This window comes from Panthera pardus, unplaced genomic scaffold, assembly GCF_024362965.1.
Source record: "Panthera pardus isolate Hobbes unplaced genomic scaffold, ASM2436296v1 HiC_scaffold_20, whole genome shotgun sequence".
Classification (NCBI taxonomy): Eukaryota; Metazoa; Chordata; class Mammalia; order Carnivora; family Felidae; genus Panthera; species Panthera pardus.
The window spans coordinates 65,560,156-65,576,766 of NW_026526766.1; the positions used below are offsets into that span (position 1 = coordinate 65,560,156).

Sequence of the window (16,611 nt, forward strand, 5' to 3'; positions counted from 1 at the left end):
TGACCTCTAATTCAAAACTTAAAACACTGCAGAAAAGACTGTCAATCAAACTACATCTCTCTACTGCATCCAGACTATAGACACTAAATTGGTGTGCAGTCAGTATGTTAAGAGGCAGAACTAGTTGGAACAGCCATAAACTGGTTTGGGATCCAAATGTCCTATAATCAAATGTACTCTCTCTTAACCCTGAGATGATCAGGTTAGGATTCTGCTCTAGTGGCCTGAGTTTAGAGTGAGAAAGCTGCCCCAGAGTTATATTGTTATACCCAAATATAGAACTGCAGTGACACAGAATATGATTCTTAAAAGAGGTAGCTCTTGCAGATACTATATTAACAAATTTCTATCCTATCATCCATAGAGTGCTATTGGAGAAGGGATATATGTAATATGGAAAGGACCAATGATTCCATGCTGACAGAATTTGTCCTTGTTGGGCTTTCTGCCCACCCAAAGCTCCAGACAGTTTTCTTTGTGCTAGTTTTGTGGATGTACCTGATGATCCTTCTGGGAAATGGAATCCTTATCTCAGTAATCATCTGTGATTCTCATTTGCACACCCCCATGTATTTCTTCCTCTGTAATCTTTCCTTCCTGGACATTTGTTACACAAGCTCCTCTGTCCCACTAATTCTTGACAGTTTTCTGACAGGAAGGAAAAGGGTTTCCTTCTCTGGGTGCATGGTGCAAATGTTTCTCTCCTTTGCCATGGGGGCCACAGAGTGTGTGCTTCTAGGCATGATGGCACTCGACCGCTATGTAGCCATCTGCTACCCACTGAGATACTCTGTCATCATGAGTAAAAATGCCTACCTGCCCATGGCAGCTGGATCCTGGGTCACTGGGCTTGTGGACTCAGTGGTGCAGACATCTCTCGCAATGCAGTTACCATTCTGTACTAGTAATGTCATTAACCATTTTGTCTGTGAAATTCTAGCTATCTTAAAACTGGCTTGTGCTGATATTTCAACCAATGTGATCAGCATGGCAGGGTCAAATCTGATTGTTCTGGTTATTCCACTGCTAGTAATTTCTATCTCTTACATTTTTATTGTCACCACTATATTGAGGATCCCCTCCACCGAAGGAAAACGTAAGGCCTTCTCCACCTGCTCCGCCCACCTAACAGTAGTGATTATATTCTATGGAACTATCTTCTTCATGTACGCAAAGCCCAAGTCTAAAAGTTCTGTTGATGCTGATAATCAAGACATCATTGAGGCCCTCATCTCTCTCTTCTATGGAGTAATGGCCCCCATGCTCAATCCTCTCATCTATAGTCTGAGGAACAAGGATGTAAAGGCTGCAGTGAAGAACATGGTGGGTAGAAAAAACTCTGATGGAATCTGAGTACAGATTTACACTATGTGACTCAGTACCCAAAGCTGCTGCAGACACAAAATTTGAAAAGAGAACATTACTATGTGAAAACAAATTCACCATGTGGCATTCAAAATCATCTGACAGAAATATTTTGGTGGATGTTGTTACTATTAGCTTTTTGTTTTAACTGCAGAAATAAAACATGCTTGTGGTTTTAAAAAATACTATTATGTAAATGCAAAATGCGAAAATCTCTTAGGAATCTCCAGCAAAATACAGTCACTCTTAAACGTTTAGAAAATAACACAGGCAAAAGGTAGACTAAAATCACTTGACATTAATATAACACTGTGTTAACTAACTGGAATTAAAGTAAAAAATTAAAGAAAAAACAATACTGAAACAGAAATATGTAATAAAGAAGTAAACATTCAGTAAAAAAATAGTGTACTAAAAATATTTTGTAACCTAAAATAAGTACACTTTTAATTAGTTATGCAAAAGGAATATTAATTGGCACATGGCATATTATATATTGATTTTTAATTTACTCATTTGTTACTGTCTGTGTCCATTATATAAACTCACTGAGAGTAAAAACTTGTCTGTTTATTACCCTGTAGCATCCCAAAGACCAGAATAGAGCCTGGCACATAACAGATGCCCAATATATACAGTTACTTATTTTAATAAATAAATGAACTGTATCTTGTGTAAGAGTAGAAATGTGTATCTGTCATATCTGACATAACAAAGGTTATTCAAAAATAAAGCTGATTCAATGTAATATTTTCTAAATAAACTATATTGGCTTTGTTAAAATATTACCTTTTATTTTCTATGTGATGTGTATTATAATGTAGAGGAAGAGGTTTTTTTAACTAGCTACCATAACTTTTCTGGATTTGGTACATGATGAGTCTAAAGTAACTAATAGAGTCCCTTGGGAATGCATCCTAAGTTTTAACAGAATAAAATAGAGGTGATGTGGTAGCACAGTTCCTCTTGGACTTTGACAAGAGACCAGGTTGCAATGAGAACTTCTTTCCTACTCTGCACTGGATCACATAGTTCCCAAGCAGTAGGAGAACTAGACAGAACTGGTAATTAACAAAAGTTTCAATAAAAAGATAAGACATAGCAAAAGGAAAGGAGTCAAGTCGCTCAATAAACTACAGAGCTATAGAGTTTTGGTGTTGAAAAGACAAAGACGGCCCAAAACTGAGATGATCTCTATTGACTGAAGAGTGCAGCCATGTGGGGCAGTGCCAGTGTGAGTACAGAAGCCCCATTTCCATTGAAGCAATTGAGTGAGATATGTCAATAGAAGAAAGCACTCCTTTTATCTAGTCCTTTGAAGAGTCTATGGGATTTGAAATATAGAACACAAATCTAAAGTAAGACTATAACTACTTTTAAAATCTAAGAGTAAGCCCATAATATCTTCCTTTCCTGTTAATGGGTAATTAATGTTACTTCAGAAGATTAATTCATTCATAGTGCTAAATAGTGCCTGGAATATCCTAAACATCCAATAAACATTAGTTGTTTTATTATTACTAGTGTTGAGTGAACTTTAATAAGTCAGAAAGCTTTGAGCAAGTGCACATTTTTCATCCTTATTTTTTATGGAGGAATTTTAATGCCATTAAACCATTGTCTCTCAACTTCAAATCCACTTTTCTATGCTCTGTTTTGTGAATTAGGACTGGGTCACTGAAAACCACTTTCTCCTCTGCTAGCTAGCTTTTTTTTTCTTTTTACATAGGCTCCACGCTGAGCATGGAGACCAATGCAAGGATTGAACTCACAACCCTGAGATGAAGATCTGAGCTGAACTAAAGAGTCCGATGCTTAACTGACTGAGCCAACCCAGAGCCCCTGCTAGCTAGTTTCTGTTAAATTCTTGCTAAAGAGTTACTGGAGAATGGGAGGCTGGCTGATGATAAGGGCCTTGAGTTTCCCTACTCTTTTCTTCTTCCTGTCAGCATCATTCCAGATAGGGTTCTTCACCATGACAATGGCAGCTCCTTAGCTGCTTCCAATATTGGTTTCAGTTTTCATTTCTTCTCTATAACCCAGAATCAGCAGCCTACGAGTGCCACCTCCTCAGAGGTTTGAATCTGTCACTCAGCTTTTACTTTCAGTAAATGAATACTCATGAGTCAAGTGTTCAGTCTAGGTATCTTTAAGAGCAGTAAACTATGCAATTCTCTGCTTGAGAAATGTAGTGAATTAGAGCATAAATAGTGTATTTGGTCAGACTATGATTCCCATACACAAATAAATAACGGAAGGTACTGGGCAAGACATTTGTATTTCTTCTGCAGTTGCTTTCTTGTTTCTAAAATGTAGATTACTATGAAGGTCTCTTTAGTATATTCTAAAATAACATAGTAAAAGTCATATACTCATATGAAAGGAGAACATTGAGTGGTTCACCAACCCTAAATACTTGTGAGAAAGGATAAACTTAGAACTTTGAGAAAAATAGAAGTATAACTTTTTTTTCCCCACTAATACATATCTAGCACCCACCTAAGCTTTATGTCTGGCATAGTACACTATTTCTATAAACTTATTAAATTAATGCAGAAGTAAGTAAATATCAGAATGAAAAAAAAACAATTTCAAGAGGACACATATAGTTTCCAAATTCTTTATCAAGATCATACTATTGGGTCCTCAGGATAACTCTTTAATGACCTAATATTTCTCCAACTGTACAGAAGAAAGATATTAGATCCAGAAATGTAGAAATATCTGCAGCCACAACCAGAATGTGAGAGATAAGTCTTTGATTTGAACAACAGAATTAACAAGCTTAACAAGCCAACTACAATGGCATACACATTCTTCTAAGCACATATAGAACATATACAAAATTTGATATTTTATTAGACCAGAAGTAAAAATCAACAAATTTCAAAGAAATTATATTGAAAAGTCTGTATTCTGGAAAGACCCCAAATCTATCTGTATCAACTAATGAATGGATAAATAAGATGTATATATATATATATATATATATATATATATATATACATATATATATATATATATATATATAGTATAAATATATATAATGGATTACTACCCAGCCATCAGAAAGAATAAAATTTTGCCATTTGCAACAACATGGATGCAACTAGAGTGTATTATGCTAAGTGAAATAAGTCAGTCAGAAAGAAAAATATGATTTCACTCATATGTGGAATTTAAGAAACAAAATAAATGAGCAAAAGGGAAAGTAAGAGAGGCAAAACCTCTTCCACCTCGCCCACAGCAACTTCTTATTCAACACGTCTCCGGAGGCAAGGGAAACAAAAGCAAAAATGAACTACTGGGACCTCATCAAAATAAAAAGCTTCCACACAGCGAAGGAAACAATCAGCAACACTAAAAGGCAACTGACAGAATGGGAGAAGATATTTGCAAATGACATAACAGATAAAGGGTTAGTATCCAAAATCTATAAAGAACTTATCAAACTCAACACCCAAAACAACAAATAATCCAGTGAAGAAATGGGCAAAAGACATGAATAGACACTTCTCCAAAGAAGACATCCAGATGGCCAACCAACACATGAAAAAATGCTCCACATCACTCATCATCAGGGAAATACAAATCAAAACCACAATCAGATACCACCTTACACTTGTCAGAATGGCTAACATTAACAGCTCAGGCAACAACAGATGTTGGCAAGGATGCGGAGAAAGAGGATCTCTTTTGCATTGTTGGTGGGAATGCAAGCTGGTGCAGCCACTGCGGAAAATAGTATGGAGGTTCCTCAAAAAACTAAAAATAGAACTCCCCTACGACCCAGCAATTGTACTACTAGGCATTTATCCACGGATACAGGTGTGCTGTTTCGAAGGGACAAATGCACCCCCATGTTTATAGCAGCACTATCAAAAATAGTCAAAGTAAGGAAAGAGCCCAAGCGTCCATCAATGGATGAATGGATAAAGAAGATGTGGTGTATATATATATATATACAATGGAGTATTTCTCGGCAATCAAAAAGAATGAAACCTTGCCATTTGCAACTACGTGGGTGGAACTGGAGGGTATTATGCTAAGTGAAATTAGTCAGTCAGAGAAAGACAAAAATCATATGACTTCACTCATATGAGGACTTTAAGAGACAAAACAGATGAACATAAGGGAAGAGAAACAAAAATAATATAAAAGCAGGGAGGGAGACAAAACAGAAGAGACTCATAAATATGGAGAACAAAATGAGGGTTACTGGTGAGGGGGTTGTGGAGAGGGGATGGGCTAAATGGGTAAGGGGCACTAAGGAATCTACTCCTGAAATCATTGTTGCACTATATGCTAACTAATTTGGATGTACATTTTAAAAAATAAAAAATAAAATAAATAATAAAATAAAATTTATCAGATATAGAAAGAGCAGGTTTTTTGAGGGAAAGGTTTATACTTAAATTCTTATAGGAAACTTGGCTAGAGAAAGAAGGAAACAAAAAGAAAAGGAAGATAAGGACATGGAACAATGTAAGCAATTTTTAATGCAAAGTCAATGTGCACGGCATTGTGCTATATATCCACAGGTTATTATTTCTTACTAAATATTCACAATAATCTTGAAAGATATATCTTTTTGTTCTTAATTTATAGAGGAAAAGACTAAGACACACAGAAGTTAAGATCATACAGATGCGAAGTGGGAAAACTAGTTTTCAACCACAGTCTTGATTATAAAGACATATATTTTCTTATTTCCTACTAGTCATAAGGGAAATATCTTGAAGTTCAGTTGCTTCTGAATGAGGAAAATTAATTCAAAGATATTAGAGAGCAAGAAGGGTAAGATATTCTAATTGGATTTAGCCTTAGAATTTCCCCAAAGTTGTTAGCTGTATATATAGGTGAATTCAGCAGGTTATGGTGATCAAGCTTTTGATGATTGTGCCAAAGGCAATGAATAAGAGTGGATAATATTTTGACTTTGTCTTGAGCCCAGTATTGCATCATCCTCCTTAGGAACTCAATGATCCCCATACTTACAGGTAACAGATGATATCACCAGGAACCAAGTGTATTAACCAACCAGAAAACTGCTGAAGAAACCTAAGGTCATGAGTTTTCAGTGTGATGCACTTCAGGGAAGATGAATTTTTAGGGCGTAAGAATTTTCAGTTTATCAAAAGAGGAAGAAACTAATAGACAGCATATGGAATATGCAAACTATTTAGCTTGGAATCTCACCTCCACATCCACCTTACTAATCCTTTAGCCTATGCAAGTAGTTTAACTTCTCTGAACCTCAGTGTTTTTCATTTGTCTTAAAGGTTAAACGTACCAGCTTATTTACCCACATTTTACAGAGCTTCCTCACTCTAGAAAAAAGGGTCTTAGTTTGAAAAACCAAGGAGCCAGAGGAATAGGGAGAAGTTCAACTATAACCAGGAATGTGTAGTTCAAGAAAAATTACACAAATTTCCTAGGTCATATAGCTCGGAAGTGGCACAGTGGGGATTAGAGCACAGCTAAACAGACTACAAATTTCATACATTTTTCATCACTCCATCATGTATCTCAGTGTTTCTGGCTGCCAGAAGACCTTCCTATCTATCTCTTTAGAAAATACCAAAGGACACAATTTCCAGCACTATATGACCTCTAATTATGCAAAACATGGGGGATCCAAAGAGGCCAACCGACCTAGGAAGACCTTGTTTCTGTTTTACTTGTTATCTCATAGCCTGGTAATCTCTTCCCATGGGAATATAAAACACAGTCTGATATTTACACCTGAGCAAGAAACTACATCTCAGAGGACATCATTAAGAGTTGACTGACCTACTTCTATCTTATATCAAGGTACAAATAGGTTACATAGGGATGGGATCCCATGTGTTTGCAACAGTCTAAAGTCAAGCTTGTTAAAGTAAGCTTGCAACTTTTTAACAACACTCTTCTGTCCACAGGTTTTCTGGAGGGAATCTGGGACTGTTCCTAGGAGATTCATTTCTCCTCTTTAGTTACAACTAAACAGTAAAGAAAAGAGTATATGAGATCATCATGTGGAAAATTCTAAAAGTGGATTCATCTTATTCTGTGAAGAGAAAGTAGTTCTCTTTGCACTGCCATCAAGAAATCATCAATAAAATATAAGTAAACAAGGTAAAGAATACATATTCTGATAAAAACATTGAATAGAGAGTCAGAAGTGATAAACTTCTAGTAGGAAGGGGATATTAAAGCAGATGCTTTTTGTTTAGTCACGAAGAATTAAGGAGATTTGCCACAGTCTTCACTCCCTCATGTAGCTTTAGACCCCACTTGCTTTACTCAAGTACAATCATTGCAAAGCCATGAAGATATTTGAGTTTGTGACTCCCGAGAGACATGAAATCATATAGATAGTTCACTTTCATCCTGGTAAATTAAGGGCCCATATTATTAATGTTATGATTTTTTTAATATGAAATTTATTGTCAAATTGGTTTCCATACAGCACCCAGTGCTCATCCCAACAGGTGCCCTCCTCAATACCCATCACCCACCCACCTCTCCCTCCCACCCCCCATCAACCCTCAGTTTGTTCTCAGTTTTTTTTTTAATTTTTTTTAACATTTATTTATTTTTGAGACAGAGAGAGACAGAGCATGAACGGGGGAGGGGCAGAGAGAGAGGGAGACACAGAATCGGAAGCAGGCTCCAGGCTCTGAGCCATCAGCCCAGAGCCCGACCTGGGGCTCGAACTCACGGACCGCGAGATCGTGACCTGAGCTGAAGTCGGAAGCTTAACCGACTGAGCCACCCAGGCGCCCCATCAGTTTTTAAGAGAATACCATGGGGGAGGGGAAGGAAAAAAAAGAAGAAAAAAAAAAGGTTAGAGAGGGAGGGAGCCAAAACATAAGGAACTCTTAATGTTATGATTTTAAAATAGAATGATCTAACTTTTGAAACAAAGAGTACTTTTTCAGAGTCACATAAATCCAGGAAAACCATAGGACAGGGCACTAAAATAGAGAATCTTGAAGCACCTAAAGTAGGATTCAGTAAGTATTAAGAATTTTTTCTAACTCAGAATTTATATAATCTATAATAACATTTAAATATAGCAGAAGTTAAGTGCTCAGCTCAGAACCAGTAAGATGATAAATGGCAAATAAACAAAGAATGATAAATAAAAAACCATACTAATCAGCACAACTTTGTAACAGGACTGCTCATCACATCAATTCAGAATCACTGAGAAACAATCATGACCACCCCCAAAGAGCAACCTGTTCCCTTAGTGTTCTTTTGGGAGTTACAAAAACAAACTAGTTGTTCATCTGCAACTAGATATGTGAAATCTATTATAGAAATTTTAATATGCAGAATGCATTTTTTAAAGATTTTTAATATGCAGAATCCAAGATTTTTAAGAGTAGCTATATGACAGATATCGGTGAGATCATCCACTGACAGAATATTTGTACTGAATATAACACAACTGTATTAATATTACATAGTACCCAACAAATAAAAATGTATCAGCATCTGTCTTTTTGGTATCTGGTAGCCCTGGACACAGGAATCTGCAGTGAGAAGAGAATTGGCCATGCTCACCTGCCAACTCTTGTGCTCCAGTCATACCCTGCTCTCACCCACTCCCACTACACACAAAGCTCCAGAAGGAATAAAATGTGCTACCTGGCTACAATTGGAGCACTCAAATATGAACATGGGAATGACAGCCCTGACCCTTGAACGTATGAGTCCTACTTCTTCCAAATGTCTTACATGTAATTTTACAGGAAACCGTGCTGCATGTGAAAGTAGAGAATGTATAGTCAGATTTTAAGATCTTCTGTCTTTTTGAGACAAATCTCACTGTCTAGAAAGTAGTCCTCACAAGATATCCAGTTGTGGCCATTTCAAAGTTTGAGAATGAATGTAAAACTAAGCCCTGACAAGAGATGATACTCATTAAAAATATTTAATAAGTAAGGAAGGCATAGGCAACAATTAATCAGAACAGAAATCCAGCTGGAATGTATATTACGTATAAGCAGAGTGGAAGTTTGATGTGCATCACATTTTAAGAAGATCCACCATGCTATCTGGAAAATATGTTGAAGAAAGGCAGAGTGAAAGCTGCAAGGCCAGTTAGGAACTGTGGCAGAAATGTCATTTTAAGCAGGAGCTCATGACTTGTCTGAGCTCTACATTACTCATATTTGTGTCTCCCAGAGCTTTTTCGTCTGCCAATGTGCCTGTTGAGTTAAATTGACTTGAATACACTTATCAAGAAAAATATGCCTCCTCTAATTTAGATGAAGTTATCAGAAATCATTTGTCAATATTTTGTGTAATCAAATTCAATAAGTTATACAATTTTGTCTCACACAAGCAATCTGTATTTTCCCCAACTCATCAAAAAATAGACTCCATTCTTTGGTGGCAGTGATTCACTTTGATGCTCTAGCTTCATATTGAAGCAGAATGATTACATGCCTGTTTTATTTACGAAAACCAATAGAGAGTGACTACTTGTAGCATCAACATTAGGAAAACTATACTCAGATTCACCAACTCACAATCAAACACAAGTTAACTATCTTCTATGGAGTATCTATTAAATACCAAAAAACATGATATGTAGTTTTTATCACATAACAGCCTTACAAGGTAGTTATAATACTCTCTTTACAATTCAAGTTATCTTACTCAAGGTCAACAAAGTACAAGCCAGGAAACTGAGGTCCTAACACATATGTATCCAACTCCAGAGCAAAATGCTTTCTATAATAGAAAAATTCGTATTTAAATATTCAACATAATTTAAATAGCAAGCACTTTTATTGAGTACCTACTATGCATCCATAACTATGTTAAATTCTTCAAATGCATTGCCTCATTAATTCTCAGAATAACAACATTCTGAGAGTTTTAACTCCTAACAATATTAGGAGTTTTTAAGATCCTCATTATACAGACATGGAACATAGGGCTAGAGAGGTATAGCAACCTCACTAAGGTCATTGAGGTAGTGCTTAACAAACTGGACTGTCCATAACTCCAGAATCCAGTGTTCTCAACCACTTTACTCTGTCTCCTAAATGACATAAAAAATGACATAAAATGCTTTGCTCCTACAGAGTCAGCCAAAACCAGTAACCAGAACATAATACATTAGAGATATCTTTATTTACCACAAAGAGCCTCATAATCCTAAAATAATCTCTTTAGTACTACATGTTCTTAAGTATTTTAATCAAACACATGGGGAATGGCTGAAGGAAGGAACAAAGAATTGTGACCTGGTGCAAGAAAGACTCAGAGGGAGGCAGCTCAAGATGGTGGCATAGGAAGATCCTGAACTCATCTCCTCCCATGGACACTACAAATCTATACCTACATATGAAATAACTCCCTCTGAAAAAGACCTGAAAGCTGAAAACTGAAAACTGAATATCTTTTCCACAACAAAGAATAAAAGGTTAAATCAAGATTGGAGAGACAGAGATGTGGTGGCACCAAAAATCTCACCACCACCCTGTCCCTGTGTTAATGACCCACAATCAGGAGGGATATTACAAAGTTTCTCCCTGAGAAGCAAGGGGTTTGTGCCTCACATCAGGCACCTTAACTCTTGGTACCTGCAACAGAGAAATGAGCCCCCACAACATCTGGTCTTGAAAACAAGTGGGGCTTACATCCAGGGGTACCATAGGGCCATATAGGGAACTGATACTGCTCTTAAAAAGCTTATGCACAGACTCATTCACCCCAGGACCCAGCACAAAAGCAACAGCTAGAAAATTACCTAGACCATATGTGAAGGAGATTCATTTACTAATCTTAAAGTGTCTGCCAGAGGGGCAGGAGCCTGTTAGAACTCACTCAGGAACAATGGCACTAGTGGGCATATTTTTGCATTCCCCCTCTACCATGCTAGCACTAGTGCTTACAGGTACAATTTTTGTGCTCTCCCTCTACCCAGCTAGTGCTGGTGGGTGGGCTCTGCCCCTAGGCCAGCCCAATGCCGGGCCAGAGAAGAAAACCAAGTACTTGTCTCCCATGCTTCCTCCCACAGCTCTAATAAAACCAGTGGATGTGCATAGCCCACAGAGGGAACACCCTTTCTGTGCCTGACTCTGGTGACACAGGATTGCATTTCTGGGCCCCATGGGTCTGAAACAACTGGAGAGACAGTTCGTGGCAGGTTATCACCTCCAGAGCACTGCACAGACAGAATACCAAAACACATTCCCAGTCTTCCTGTGGAAAAAAAAAGGCCCATTTACTTGTCCTGGAGCTTCAGCCTAAAGAGAAGGCTTCAGGATGACCACACATCTAGAGGATACAGAAGTACTCTCAGGGAACATAGGCCAGGGAATTCCATCTTTGCATTCTCCCTTGGCCTCACTATAGCTTGCCAGTACCTCCCAGAAAAGAGCTCATATACCTGTCTGGAAACTGTCTCCAGATTACCTGGTCTGAAGGCCAGCAGAGTTTATAAATTTTGTTTCATAGTACTGTATTTATTGCTACCTGTGGGTCTAGATTTAAATCAGCCTGAAACTAGTTGCTGACTGAGATCTTTCCCTCTGGAACAATAAGAGGACTTAGCACTCAGCAAGAATATCTATCAAGAATAAATCACTTTGCTTAGACATTCACGAAAGTTTGAGAGTCAACCAAATCTAGGGCAAGGTTACACAATGTTTCACCTCCTACACATGGCCACTCCTTTAAAACTGGGAGAGATAGCTATTTTGCCTAATCCATAGAAACACAGAGAGTCAAGCAAAATGAGGAGAGAGAGGAATACGTTACAAATGAAAAAGCAAGATAAAACCCCAGAAACAAACTGTAATGAAATAGAGATAAGTAATTACTTGATAAAGAATTCAAAATAATGATCATAAAGATTATCACCAAACTCAGAAGAATGGATGAACATGATGAGAACTTCAACAAAGAGACAGAGAATCTAAGAAAGTACCAAACAGAAGTCACAGAGCCTAAAGAATGCAATAACTGAACTGAAAAATACACTGGAGATTTTCAACACCAGACTAGATAAAGGAGAAGAAGGAATCAGTGATCTAGAAGACAAGGAAGTAGAACTACCTCAAAAAAGCAGAAAAAGAAAAAGAGTTCTAAGAAGTAAACATGGGTCAACATCGAACAGAATAGCATTCTCATTACAGAGGTACCAAAAGGAGAAGGGGGGAAGAAAATGTATTTGAAGAAATAATTCTGAAAACTTCCCTAATTCGAGAAGGAAACAGATATCCAGATCCAAGAAGCCCAGAGAGTTCCAAACAAACATAAATCCAAAGAGACCCACACCAAAACACATAATTAAATGTGAAGATTTAAAGATAAAGAGAGAATCTTAAAAGAAGGAAGAGAAAAACAACTTGTTACATACAAGGGAATCCCCATTACAGTATCACCATATTTCTCAACAGAAACTTTGAGGGCCAGAAGGGAGTGGCATGATGTATTCAAAGTGCTGAAGGGGAAAAAAATCCAACCAAGAATACTGTACCTATCAAGGTACAGTAGAATGTACCTGGTACAGAATACTGTACCTATCAAGGTTATCATTCAGAATTTAGGGAAAGAGAAAGTGCTTTCCAGACAAACAAAAGCTAAAGCAGTTTATCACCACTAAACTGGGCCAACAAGAATTGTGACAGGCATTCCTTTAAGCTGTAAAGAAAGGAAACTAATGCCACATGGTAACCACAAAGTAAAAGCAACAGTAGATACACAAAAGGAATGAGACAGGTCTCTTATCATCACACTATAGAAAATCATCAAACCAAAAGGGAAGAAAACAAGAAAAGAAAAGCACAGAGAAGAATGACAAAACACTAGAATGTTAACAAAATGGCAAGAAGTACATACCTAACAAAAATTAAATGTGAATAATTTAAATGTAAAGTTAAATTCTCCAATCAAAAAAGGTAAATTGGATGAATGATTAAATACATAAGACCTGTCTATATGCTGCCTATAAGATACTCATTTCAGATATAATGGTACACACACACTGGAAGTGAAGGGATGGAAAAAGATGTTTCATGCAAATGGAAGCCAGTGGAAAGCTGGGATAACTCTGCTTATATCAGATAAAACAGACTTTAAAAATTTTTTTTTATTCTTTATTTATTTTTGAGAAAGAGAGAGACAGAGTGGAAACAGGAGAGGAACAGAGGGGTCCGGGGGGGGGGGGGGGTGCACAGAATCTGAAGCAGGCTCCAGGCTCCGAGCTGTCAGCACAGAACCCAGCACAGGGCTTGAATTCACGAACTGCGAGATCACGACTTGAGCCAAAGTCAGACGCTTAACCGATTGAGCCACCCAGGCACCCCAGATAAAATAGACTTTTAATACAAAGACTAATAAAAGACAAAAATAGGCATTACATAATGATAATGGGGTCAATCCAGCAAGAATATATAGCATTTGTAAATATCTATGTACCCAACATAGGAACACCTAAATATAAAAAGCAAATATTAAGAGATCTAATAGGAGAGATTGACAGTAATAGAAAAAATAATACTAAAATTTGTGTGGAACCACAAAAGATTCCAAATAGCCAAAGCAATCTTAAGAAATAACAAAGGTGGAGGCATCATGCACCCTAATTTCAAACTGTACTACTAAACTGTAGTAATCAAAAAACTATGTTATTGGCATAAAAACTGGCACGCAGATCAATGGAACAAGTATAGAAAGCCCAAAATTAAACCCACACATATATGGTCAATTAGTTCACAACAAAGGTGGCAAGAATACACAATGGGGAAAGGACAGTCCTTTTAATTAACGGTGTTGGGAAAATTAGAAAGCTAAATGCAAAAGAATAAAAATAGACCACTATCTTACACCATACACAAAAATCAATTCAAAATAGATTAAGGACTTGAGTGAAAGGCCAGAAACCATGAAACTCCTAGAAGCAAACATACGCAGTAAGCTCCTTGACATTGATCTTGGTAATATATACTTTTTAATCTGACTCCAAAGGAAATGGCAACAAAAGCAAAATTAAACAAATGGGACTACATCAAACTAAAAAGCTTCTGCACAGTGAAGAAAACCATCAACAAAATTAAAAGGCAACCTACTGAATGGGAGAGGATATTTGCTTCTCCAATATATCCAATAAATAATATAACCAATAAGGGATTAACATCCAAAATATTTTTAAAAACTCATACAACTCAATATCAAAATAACATCTAATAAAAAATGGGCAGAGGACTTGAATAGACATTTTTCCAAAGAAGACATACAGATGAACAACAGGTACATGAAAAATGCTCAACATCACTAATCATCAGAAAAATGCAAGTGAAAACCACAATGAGATATTATCTTACACCTGTGAGAATGGCTATCATCAAAAGGACAAGAAATGACAAGTGTTAAGTGAGGATATGGAGAGAAGGAAATCTTGTGCACAGTTGGTGCAGCCACTATGGCAAACAGTATCTAAGTTCCTCAAAAAATTAATAGAACTACCATATATATGATCAGGCAATTCCACTTCTGGCTATTTATCCAAAGAAAACAAAACCTCTAATTCACAATAATATATGCACCTCTAGTTTCAGTGAAGCATTATTTACAACAGTCAACCTATATCAATAGAAGAATGAATAAAGATACATATACACACACATACACACAAATATACACACAATAGTATACTACTCAGCCATAAAAAAATGAAATTTTGCCATTTGTGACAGCATGAATGGACCTTGAGGGTTTTATGCTAAGTGAAATGAATCAGACAAAGAAAGGCAAATACTGCATAATTTCACTTCTATGTGGAATCCAAAAAAAAAAAACAAAACAAATGAACAAACAAAACAATATTCATAGATACATAAATCATATTGAGTGATGCCAGAGGGATGGGGAGAAGGGGGTGAAATAAGTGGAGATCAAGAGGTACAAAATTCAAGTTACAAAATAAACAAGTCATGGGGATGTAATGTACAGTATGGTGGCTACAGCCAATAACATTGTATTGAAATTTTGAAAGATGCTAAGAAAGTAAATCTTAAAAGTTCCCTTCACAAGGAAAAAAGAACTAACTTTGTATGATGTGAGCTAGTAACTAGATTTATTGTGGTAATAATTTTGCATTGTATACAAATGTCAAATAATTATGGATTTTTTTTTTGCCTGAGAATAATGTTTATGTCAATTGCACTTCAATAAAGAGAAAAAGACTCAGAAATAGCAATCTAAAAAAAAATTAAAAAGCTGTCATGTAAAAGAAGCATATGCTTTTTGTAGTTCCACTAGGAAAGATGAGAGTTTATTACAGAGAGTTATATATACAGTTAAATGTAAAGAAATTTCTGATGATGAGGACTGCCCCGAAACAAGCTGTGTGGCATCATAAAATGCTCTAACCATCACCGGGTTCGGGGGTAGAAGATGATTATCAACCATACTGTACATGTGTCTTTGTCATCTCATATGGCTTAGAACTAAGTTAATGTAAAGATGATTTCCAGTTCTATGATCCAATTCTAAATGAATTTTACTGTTTCTCTAGAATGACTGTATTAGAGTAGCATTTAATTATCTTTACCTCCCCTTTCATAATTCATTAATCATAATTCACCATGAAAGTTATTGAGATTAATCTAAAAATTAATAAAATATAAGCATTCCTTTTGGAATATTACAATTATTATTGTGGCATTGTTTATAGTAGTAAAAATGAAACCAAGAAAAATGCCCATTATTTGAGAATAGATTAAGTAAATCTTGAAATGTAAATATAACAGACTACTATGTAGCCATTATAAAACATGTTACCCAATGTTAAGCATAAGAGGATGTAAATTACAGATAAAGGCAGAAACTTTAAGATATATAATATGCTTCTCATGTTTATCTTTGAAATGTTTGAACCTATATTTCTGAACCTATATTTTTCTATCAGCTATGTCCAAGTTCATCTCAATGTTGTTATAGTGCCAGGTCCATAATAGGTGCTCAGAAAATACTTCATGAGTGAATAAGGAGGGGAAAGGTATGAGAAATTTTTAATAAAGTATTCTGGAAAAATATTATTTAAAAATATAAATATTTTCCATGCATTAAACATAAATAATATAGTTACATAAATAAGACAAAAAAATGAAGTCATAGAAGAAAATTTCATTCATATTTTTTTAGGGATCATATGAAAATCTTACCTCAGTGAAAATTAAAATAAGAAGTCAAAAATAAGAAGGAAAACCACAAGTTCGAAAAAATTTGCAAAAA

At 36.2% G+C, this 16,611-nt stretch overlaps 1 protein-coding gene across 1 annotated transcript; it reads left to right on the forward strand.

Moving 5' to 3' along the window:
• The first annotated feature begins 387 nt into the window (after positions 1-387).
• Positions 388-1,353, forward strand: LOC109270215 (olfactory receptor 13C8). Its single transcript, XM_019454638.2, has one exon. It carries the CDS (start codon positions 394-396, stop codon positions 1,351-1,353), a length of 960 nt encoding a protein of 319 aa, XP_019310183.1. The 5' UTR covers positions 388-393.
• The last annotated feature ends 15,258 nt before the right edge of the window (positions 1,354-16,611 follow it).